Below are 11412 nucleotides of genomic sequence, written 5' to 3' on the forward strand. Positions count from 1 at the left end.
TTACACAAAGGTCCTGTCAGTATCCCGGAATTAGGGCGGCCGCACACCTCTCTCCCGACTCCCCCATAGTTAGGCAACATGGGCAGCGCATGCGCAGACTCCGAGGGAGGGGAGAGGAGGCTTATAAAGAAGAGATCAGGACAAGTGGTCAACGGCCCCAATCCTTATCTGCCATCAAGAGGGAACGGAGGGGGCACGTTGTGGGTCTGTCCCTTTACATGGGGCACGTTGTGGGTCTGTCCCTTTACATGGGGCACGTTGTGGGTCTGTCCCTTTACATGGGGCACATTGCGGGTCTGTCCCTTTACATGGGGCACGTTGGGGGTCTGTCCCTTACATGGGGCACGTTGTGGGTCTGTCCCTTTACATGGGGCACGTTGGGGGTCTGTCCCTTACATGGGGCACGTTCTGGGTCTGTCCCTTACATGGGGCACGTTGTGGGTCTGTCCCTTTACATGGGGCACGTTCTGGGTCTGTCCCTTTACATGGGGCACGTTGTGGGTCTGTCCCTTTACATGGGGCACGTTGTGGGTCTGTCCCTTTACATGGGGCACGTTGTGGGTCTGTCCCTTTACATGGGGCACGTTCTGGGTCTGTCCCTTTACATGGGGCACGTTGGGGGTCTGTCCCTTACATGGGGCACGTTGTGGGTCTGTCCCTTTACATGGGGCACGTTGTGGGTCTGTCCCTTTACATGGGGCACGTTGGGGGTCTGTCCCTTTACATGGGGCACGTTCTGGGTCTTGTCTTCATTGATGTTGGACACAATTTCTTCACAATTTCTGATCTGTTGCAGATTTTGACTAAATGGGGACTGTGCAGCTGTAGAGGGGAGCGGGGCCACAATGGGGGGCTTCTTACCCCACCCACCTACCTGAACTGCCAGCCAGTGACCAGGTTTGTGTATTTCATCAGATAGCCACAGATGTTCTCCATGTGGTCGCTGTTGGAGAGAGCAGAGGACATGTCAGTCACCGCCCGGCAGCGCCTATGTAGGCACCTATATAACGGTATTTTCTAAGCCAAGCACCCCAATAACACCCCAAGTGACCCCCAAAGCCCAAGCTGATACACAGAGCGCAGAGTGAGAACCCTAAAGATATCGCGTATACCCCGGGTACACAAGGCTGAGACCCTCATGTTCCCTGCACTGATATCCTGTAACAACACATCTGCTGTGACAATATTTTTGCACCCCCGCCCCTGTCCATGTCACTTGATCTTCTGGCCGCTGCAGCGCCTCGCCCTGTGACCCCGTCTTCTATGCGTCTCCAGAACATTCTGAGGAGATCAGCAGAACATTCACTTCCCCATCACAAACTAGTCAAACATTAACCCTGTGATGTCCCGGCTCCATACACAAGGGTCATCAGGGTCATCGCTGCAACGTCCGTCACCTCCCCCGCCACATCCAGCTCTGCGGAGGAGCGCGGCCGGTGACATCAGAAAATAATTGATTCCACCTGATTTATGGCGCTGTTTGGTCCCCATCTTAAGGAACTCACCCAAAAACTAAGGGCGTCCCAAAACCTCTCTGCCCCAGTATGATAAATAGCACATAGTAGGCGGGACGCAGAACACCGAAACTGAGACAACATTACATGATGTCATCTATATGTGAATACGGCTACAAACAACTTAACGAGCCTATTCCATGACACCGCCCCCCGCACTCCTCTCCATACATCACACCCTCCCTACAAAACACACCATCCTTTCCAGTAGTCTTCCTAGGACACAGCTTCCTCCTCCAAGCCCCTCCCAGGACAGGCCACCCTCACTCAGGCTCCTCCCAGGACAGGCCACCCTCACTCAGGCCCCTCCCAGGACAGGCCACCCTCACTCAGGCTCCTCCCAGGACAGGCCACCCTCACTCAGGCCCCTCCCAGGACAGGCCACCCTCACTCAGGCTCCTCCCAGGACAGGCCACCCTCACTCAGGCTCCTCCCAGGACAGGCCACCCTCACTCAGGCCCCTCCCAGGACAGGCCACCCTCACTCAGGCCCCTCCCAGGACAGGCCACCCTCACTCAGTCCCCTCCCAGGACAGGCCACCCTCACTCAGGCTCCTCCCAGGACAGGCCACCCTCACTCAGGCTCCTCCCAGGACAGGCCACCCTCACTCAGGCTCCTCCCAGGACAGGCCACCCTCACTCAGGCTCCTCCCAGGACAGGCCACCCTCACTCAGGCTCCTCCCAGGACAGGCCACCCTCACTCAGTCCCCTCCCAGGACAGGCCACCCTCACTCAGGCCCCTCCCAGGACAGGCCACCCTCACTCAGGCTCCTCCCAGGACAGGCCACCCTCACTCAGGCTCCTCCCGGGACCGGCCACCCTCACTCAGGCTCCTCCCGGGACCGGCCACCCTCACTCAGGCTCCTCCCGGGACAGGCCACCCTCACTCAGGCTCCTCCCGGGACAGGCCACCCTCACTCAGGCTCCTCCCGGGACAGGCCACCCTCACTCAGGCTCCTCCCGGGACAGGCCACCCTCACTCAGGCTCCTCCCGGGACAGGCCACCCTCACTCAGGCTCCTCCCGGGACAGGCCACCCTCACTCAGGCTCCTCCCGGGACAGGCCACCCTCACTCAGGCTCCTCCCGGGACAGGCCACCCTCACTCAGGCTCCTCCCGGGACAGGCCACCCTCACTCAGGCTCCTCCCGGGACAGGCCACCCTCACTCAGGCTCCTCCCAGGACAGGCCACCCTCACTCAGGCCCCTCCCAGGACAGGCCACCCTCACTCAGGCCCCTCCCAGGACAGGCCACCCTCACTCAGGCCCCTCCCAGGACAGGCCACCCTCACTCAGGCTCCTCCCAGGACAGGCCACCCTCACTCAGGCTCCTCCCAGGACAGGCCACCCTCACTCAGGCCCCTCCCAGGACAGGCCACCCTCACTCAGGCTCCTCCCAGGACAGGCCACCCTCACTCAGGCTCCTCCCAGGACAGGCCACCCTCACTCAGGCTCCTCCCAGGACAGGCCACCCTCACTCAGGCTCCTCCCAGGACAGGCCACCCTCACTCTGGCTCCTCCCAGGACAGGCCACCCTCACTCTGGCTCCTCCCAGGACAGGCCACCCTCACTCAGGCTCCTCCCAGGACAGGCCACCCTCACTCAGGCTCCTCCCAGGACCGGCAACCCTCACTCAGGCTCCTCCCAGGACAGGCCACCCTCACTCAGGCTCCTCCCAGGACAGGCCACCCTCACTCAGGCTCCTCCCAGGACAGGCCACCCTCACTCAGGCTCCTCCCAGGACCGGCCACCCTCACTCAGGCTCCTCCCAGGACAAGCCACCCTCACTCAGGCTCCTCCCAGGACAGGCCACCCTCACTCAGGCTCCTCCCAGGACAGGCCACCCTCACTCAGGCTCCTCCCAGGACAGGCCACCCTCACTCAGGCTCCTCCCAGGACAGGCCACCCTCACTCAGGCTCCTCCCGGGACAGGCCACCCTCACTCAGGCTCCTCCCAGGACAGGCCACCCTTACTCAGGCTCCTCCCAGGACAGGCCACCCTCACTCAGGCTCCTCCCAGGACAGGCCACCCTCACTCAGGCTCCTCCCAGGACAGGCCACCCTCACTCAGGCTCCTCCCAGGACAGGCCACCCTCACTCAGGCTCCTCCCAGGACAGGCCACCCTCACTCTGGCTCCTCCCAGGACAGGCCACCCTCACTCTGGCTCCTCCCAGGACAGGCCACCCTCACTCTGGCTCCTCCCAGGACAGGGTGGAGCCCTTGGTACACTGACCTGTATTGCCACACTTTGCTGCTGACCCCCCGCGAGGGCACTCGGTGGTTGTGGGGGCTGGGGGTCAGGTCTAGCTTCCCATCACTATCAGAGACTTTCATAGCCGGAGGGTCACTCTGCATGGTGAAATCACTGCGCTCTCATATACAGAGAGCTGTCCCTCAGATGGTAGATGTCTCTCTGGAGCAGTCACTCAGATGGAAGATGTCTCTGGAGCCGTCTCTCTGCCTCGGACAGTAGATGTCTTTGCAGAGCAGTCTCTCAGTTAGTGGATGTCTCCATGAAGCAGTCTCTCTCTGTAAAGGAGGCAGAAATGTCTGTATAAATATGGAGACTCCGGGGCTCTGGGGTATTTCTACACCAAAACTAAAAATAGCAGTGTGAGCTCTTTATTCAATGTCACAGCAGTGTCTCGCTCCGGTCTCAGGTGCTGTCACATGGAATAACAAGAGTTCAGTCTGATTTTAGCACCTTGAGATCCTGGAGCGCAACAGATCCTACTAATATTATACAGTGTTGGCCAAAAGTATCGCCCCCTGCAGTCCTGTCAGATAATCCTCGGTGTCCCCCAGATAATGATTACACAGCACAGACTCTTATATAGTATATAAGTGACACAGGGTATATACAGTATAAGTATCGCCCCCTGCAGTCCTGTCAGATAATCCTCGTTGTCCCCCAGATAATGATTACACAGCACAGACTCTTATATAGTATATAAGTGACACAGGGTATATACAGTATAAGTATCGCCCCCTGCAGTCCTGTCAGATAATCCTCGCTGTCCCCCAGATAATGATTACACAGCACAGACTCTTATATAGTATATAAGTGACACAGGGTATATACAGTATAAGTATCGCCCCCTGCAGTCCTGTCAGATAATCCTCGCTGTCCCCCAGATAATGATTACACAGCACAGACTCTTATATAGTATATAAGTGACACAGGGTATATACAGTATAAGTATCACCCCCTGCAGTCCTGTCAGATAATCCTCGGTGTCCCCCAGATAATGATTACCCAGCACAAACTCTTATATAGTATATAAGTGACACAGGGTATATACAGTATAAGTATCGCCCCCTGCAGTCCTGTCAGATAATCCTCGCTGTCCCCCAGATAATGATTACACAGCACAAACTCTTATATAGTATATAAGTGACACAGGGTATATACAGTATAAGTATCGCCCCCTGCAGTCCTGTCAGATAATCCTCGTTGTCCCCCAGATAATGATTACACAGCACAGACTCTTATATAGTATATAAGTGACACAGGGTATATACAGTATAAGTATCACCCCCTGCAGTCCTGTCAGATAATCCTCGCTGTCCCCCAGATAATGATTACACAGCACAGACTCTTATATAGTATATAAGTGACACAGGGTATATACAGTATAAGTATCGCCCCCTGCAGTCCTGTCAGATAATCCTCGCTGTCTCCAGATAATGATTACACAGCACAGACTCTTATATAGTATATAAGTGACACAGGGTATATACAGTATAAGTATCGCCCCCTGCAGTCCTGTCAGATAATCCTCGGTGTCCCCCAGATAATGATTACACAGCACAGACTCTTATATAGTATATAAGTGACACAGGGTATATACAGTATAAGTATCGCCCCCTGCAGTCCTGTCAGATAATCCTCGCTGTCCTCCAGATAATGATTACACAGCACAGACTCTTATATAGTATATTAGTGACACAGGGTATATACAGTATAAGTATCGCCCCCTGCAGTCCTGTCAGATAATCCTCGGTGTCCCCCAGATAATGATTACACAGCACAGACTCTTATATAGTATATAAGTGACACAGGGTATATACAGTATAAGTATCGCCCCCTGCAGTCCTGTCAGATAATCCTCGCTGTCCTCCAGATAATGATTACACAGCACAGACTCTTATATAGTATATAAGTGACACAGGGTATATACAGTATAAGTATCGCCCCCTGCAGTCCTGTCAGATAATCCTCGCTGTCCCCCAGATAATGATTACACAGCACAGACTCTTATATAGTATATAAGTGACACAGGGTATATACAGTATAAGTATCGCCCCCTGCAGTCCTGTCAGATAATCCTCGCTGTCCCCCAGATAATGATTATACAGCACAAACTCTTATATAGTATATAAGTGACACAGGGTATATACAGTATAAGTATCGCCCCCTGCAGTCCTGTCAGATAATCCTCGTTGTCCCCCAGATAATGATTACACAGCACAGACTCTTATATAGTATATAAGTGACACAGGGTATATACAGTATAAGTATCACCCCCTGCAGTCCTGTCAGATAATCCTCGCTGTCCCCCAGATAATGATTACACAGCACAGACTCTTATATAGTATATAAGTGACACAGGGTATATACAGTATAAGTATCGCCCCCTGCAGTCCTGTCAGATAATCCTCGCTGTCTCCAGATAATGATTACACAGCACAGACTCTTATATAGTATATAAGTGACACAGGGTATATACAGTATAAGTATCGCCCCCTGCAGTCCTGTCAGATAATCCTCGCTGTCCCCCAGATAATGATTACACAGCACAGACTCTTATATAGTATATAAGTGACACAGGGTATATACAGTATAAGTATCGCCCCCTGCAGTCCTGTCAGATAATCCTCACTGTCCCCCAGATAATGATTACACAGCACAAACTCTTATATAGTATATAAGTGACACAGGGTATATACAGTATAAGTATCGCCCCCTGCAGTCCTGTCAGATAATCCTCGCTGTCCCCCAGATAATGATTACACAGCACAAACTCTTATATAGTATATAAGTGACACAGGGTATATACAGTATAAGTATCACCCCCCTGCAGTCCTGTCAGATAATCCTCGCTGTCCCCAGATAATGATTACACAGCACAGACTCTTATATAGTATATAAGTGACACAGGGTATATACAGTATAAGTATCGCCCCCTGCAGTCCTGTCAGATAATCCTCGCTGTCCCCCAGATAATGATTACACAGCACAGACTCTTATATAGTATATAAGTGACACAGGGTATATACAGTATAAGTATCGCCCCCTGCAGTCCTGTCAGATAATCCTCGCTGTCCCCCAGATAATGATTACACAGCACAGACTCTTATATAGTATATAAGTGACACAGCAGGGTATATACAGTATAAGTATCGCCCCCTGCAGTCCTGTCAGATAATCCTCGGTGTCCCCAGATAATGATTACAAGCACAAACTCTTTGGTAATATCTTCATTTATTTTACTTGCAATGAAAAAACACAAAAGAGAATGAAAAAAAAAAAAAAGTCACATCATTGATCATTTTACACAAAACTCCAGAACTGGTGCGGACAGAAGTATTGGCGCCCTCAGCCTAATACTTGGTCGCACAACCTTTAGACACAATAACTGCGCACAACCGCTTCCGCTAACCAGCAATGAGTTTCTTACAAGGCTCTGCTGGAATCTTAGACCCTTCTTCTTTGGCTCCTGCTCGCGGTCCCCCCTGAGATGTGAAGGGGGCCTTCTCCAAACTGCCACCAAGAGATCTCTCCCCTCCCCCACAAGTGTTCTATGGGATTCAGGGCTGGACTCATTGCTGCCACTTTACAAGTCTCCAGGGCTTTCTCTCACCACCATTTTCTAGTGCTGACCTGAAGTGTGTTTTGGGTCCTTGTCCTGCTGGAAGAGCCCTGACCTCTGAGGGATACCCAGCTTTCTCACACTGGGCCCTACATGATGCTGCACAATGTGTTGGTCGTCTTCAGACTTCATAATGCCATGCACACGGTCAAGCAGTCCAGTGCCAGAGGCAGCAAAGCAACCCCAAACCATCAGGGACCTCCGCCATGTCTGACTGTAGGGGGCGTCTTCTTCTCTTTTTTCCTGTAATCTCTATGTTGAGGCCTTCTCCTACTTTTCTCTCCTCTGACCAGAGAACATTCTTCCAGAACGGTTTTGGCTTTCTCAGGTAAGTTTTGGCAAACTCCAGCCTGGCTTCTGTCTGTGGGTAAGAAGTGGGGTCTTCCTGGGTCTCCTACCATACAGTCCCTTCTCATTCAGACGCTGACACTGGATAGTACGGGGTGACACTGTTGTCCCCTCGGACTGCAGGGCAGCTTGGACTTGTTTGGATGTTAGTCGAGGTTCTTTATCCGCCATCCGCACAATCTTGCGGTGAAATCTCTGGTCAATGTTTCTTTTGCGTCCACATCTCGGGAGGTTAGCCACAGGGCCATGGGCTTTACACTTCTTCATGACACTGCGCACGGTAGACACAGGAACATTCAGGGCTTTGGAGATGGACTTGTAGCCTTGAGATTGCTCAGGCTTTCTCACAATTTTGCTTCTCAAGTCCTCAGACAGTTCTTTGGTCTTCTTTCTTTTCTCCATGCTCAATGTGGTCACACAAGGACACAGGACAGAGGTGGAGTCAACTTTAATCCATTTCAACTGGCTGCAAGTGGGATTTAGTTATTGCCACCACCTGTTAGGTGCCTCAGGTAAGTAACAGGTGCTGTTAATTACACAAATTAGAGAAGCATCACATGATTTCTCAAACAGTGCCAATACTTTTGTCCACCCGCTTTTTTATGTTTGCTGTGGAATTATATCCAATTTGGCTTTTTGACAATTCTTTTTGTGGTTTTCCATTGTATACAAAATAAATGAAGAAAATACCAAAGAATTTGTGACTGCAATCATTATCTGGAAGAACACGAGTATTATCTGACAGAATTGCAGGGGGCCAATACTTTTGGCCAACACTGTACAGGTGACAGTATATATATATATATATATATATATATATATATATATATATATATATATATATATATATATCCTACTACTATTATACATGTGACAGTATATATATCCTATCCTACTACTATTATACATGTGACAGTATATATATATATATATACATATATATATCTCCAATCCTACTACTATTATACATGTGACAGTTTGGATGTTTGTTCCTCAATCACAGAAACCACTGAGTGGATTTGGATGAGATTTGTCCCATAGATACTCTGTAACCTGGAGTAACACATCAGCTACTTTGTATCCCGGTACATGACATGGCTTCACTACTGTTCTGGATTTATGGTCACATACTATATTACATGTCCCATAGATACTCTGTAACCTGGAGTAACACATCGGCTACTTTGTATCCCGGTACATGACATGGCTTCACTACTGTTCTGGATTTATGGTCACATACTATATTACATGTCCTATAGATACTCTGTAACCTGGAGTAACACATCGGCTACTTTGTATCCCGGTACATGACATGGCTTCACTACTGTTCTGGATTTATGGTCACATACTATATTACACTGCTTCTGCAGCCGCTTATCTCAGGTCCCAGGTCTGTTATCTCTCTATGTAACACTCAGCTAACCCTCAGTCCATTGTGTACAAGCATCTGCATATTATCTGATCTGCTCCAGTGCTGACACACTGGATGGGAAAATACCTTTACTCTACATTGGCAGTTTGCTGATATTAAACATGGCGGGAAAAAGAGAATCTAATTTGTCACAAACACCGAGAGTGATGAAGGAGCCAGAAGTCACAGAGTTCTCCTCAAGTGGAGCTGACGGGATCATCGGCACCAACAACACGCTCATTATATGGAGGCCCAGAGAGCTGCTGATGTGTCGGAACAATCACAGGCACGGTGCGAGGAACAAGGTCAGCAGCAGGACAGCTAGAGAGCTGTGGAAACACCGGAGCAGGCAAACCATCAACAGCAGTAATTTGCTGAATATAGGCGGATCATCAATGCCAACAAGGCGCAGACAGAGACTAGTATATACATATATCTATATACACACTGTATGTACATGGGGCTACATATACATATAAGTATATACATCTCTATACAAAGAGCAGCACTGGCAGAAAATAGAACAATGTTTTTGCAATGTCCCTTCACAGCATCAGCTTATATGTGCGGATCAGCTCTGCTACATCTGTGTATAGGTACATATATATATATATATATATATATATATATATATATATATATATATATACAGGCCCTCTCTATATACCACAGAATGTGGTTTCAGCTATTCACATATCAGCGTGAGGCAAAGACCCGAAATAGCAGAATCATCCAAGTGAGAGAACAGCGAGTGACGGAGAGGACCCGCGGCTCGGACTGTTTGTAATTAATTGCCCCGCCCTACATGGGGTTTATGTAGGGGTTAAGGTGGGGTGTGTGTGTATATCTGGGGGGTATATGAGGGTTACACTGGGGGTATATATATATATATATATATATATATATGACGGTTACAGCGGGGTGTGTATATATATCTGGGTGGGTGTATGTATATATATATATATATATATATATATATATATATATATATATAAGGATTACACTGGGGTATATATATATAGGGGTTACAGTTGTGTGTGTGTTTATATATCTGGGGGGTATATATATGGGATTACACTGGGGGTATATATATATATATATATGACGGTTACAGCGGGGGGTGTATATATATCTGGGTGGGTGTATATATATATATATATATATATATATATATATATATATATATATATGAATATGAGGATTACACTGGGGTATATATATATATAGGGGTTACAGTTGTGTTTATATATCTGGGGGGTATATATATATATGGGATTACACTGGGGGTATATATATAATGAGGGTTACACTGTGGGTGTATATATATATATATATATATATATATATAGGTTACAGCGGGGGGGGGGGTGTATATATATATCTGGGGGGTATATATATATGGGATTACACTGGGGGTATATATATATGGGATTACACTGGGGGTGTATATATATATGAGGGTTACAGCGGGGGGGGGGTATATATATTTGGGGGGTATATATATATCTGGGGGTGCTGAGATACAGCTGTACAGGACAGACCTATAGGGGACACAGGGCTGTATAGCAGGTCACATGACAGCTGAAGGGGCAGGCTCTGAGGTCATGTGACATGGCGCCGGTACTACGCTCGGGGCCCCGTTCTCTCAGTCACCTGCTCTCGGCCGCCGTCCCCGTTGTCTTGGTGTCGCCTGTGCAGCCTTCCCGGGCAGGGCAAGAAGCCTTCCGTCACTTCCGGGTTACGTACCGGCCTCGTGATTCAATGACGCATGGCGCAGAGCGCGACCTGTTAGTTACTGGCAACTCTGCCAGCGAGGGGGCGGGTCAGGTGGGTGGAGCTAGGAGCCAATAATAGCGGCTGCTGTGGACACGTCACACGTGAGGAGAACGCCCCCTTATCCGGAGCCGAGACTCACTGCTTCTATATGTTATCTATAGTGACCGACTGCTATAAGACCTCCCTCAGAGAGGGTCACCGTGGTATAGGAGCGCCCCCTAACTGCCTCCCCGAAAGGAGCGCCCCCCCCCCTAACCGCCTCCCCTAGAGGAGCGCCCCCTAACCGCCTCCCCGAAAGGAGCACCCCCCCCCTAACCGCCTCCCCTAGAGGAACGCCCCCCTAACCGCCTCCCCCTAGAGGAACGCCCCCCCTAACCGCCTCCCCTAGAGGAGTGCCCCCCCACTATAGGAGCACCCCCCCCTAACCACCTCCCCTAACTGTCTCCCCTAGAGGAGCACCCCCCCAACCGCCTACCCAAGAGGAGCGCCCC

General features: G+C 50.0%; 1 protein-coding gene across 1 annotated transcript in view; it reads right to left on the reverse strand.

Annotated features, from left to right (window-relative positions):
• Positions 1 to 10888, reverse strand: part of OSBPL11 (oxysterol binding protein like 11) — a 41764-nt gene extending 30876 nt beyond the window's left edge. The window contains exons 1-3 of the mRNA XM_075284743.1: positions 10799 to 10888; positions 3747 to 4042; positions 875 to 943 (exon numbers count right to left, since the gene is read on the reverse strand). Of these exons, the coding sequence (XP_075140844.1) occupies positions 875 to 943; positions 3747 to 3868 (191 nt within the window). The 5' untranslated portion in view covers positions 3869 to 4042; positions 10799 to 10888. The remainder of the gene's footprint in view (positions 1 to 874; positions 944 to 3746; positions 4043 to 10798) is intronic.
• Positions 10889 to 11412: the final 524 nt, after the last annotated feature.

Source organism: Leptodactylus fuscus, chromosome 8, assembly GCF_031893055.1.
Source record: "Leptodactylus fuscus isolate aLepFus1 chromosome 8, aLepFus1.hap2, whole genome shotgun sequence".
In the NCBI taxonomy this organism is placed as follows: Eukaryota; Metazoa; Chordata; class Amphibia; order Anura; family Leptodactylidae; genus Leptodactylus; species Leptodactylus fuscus.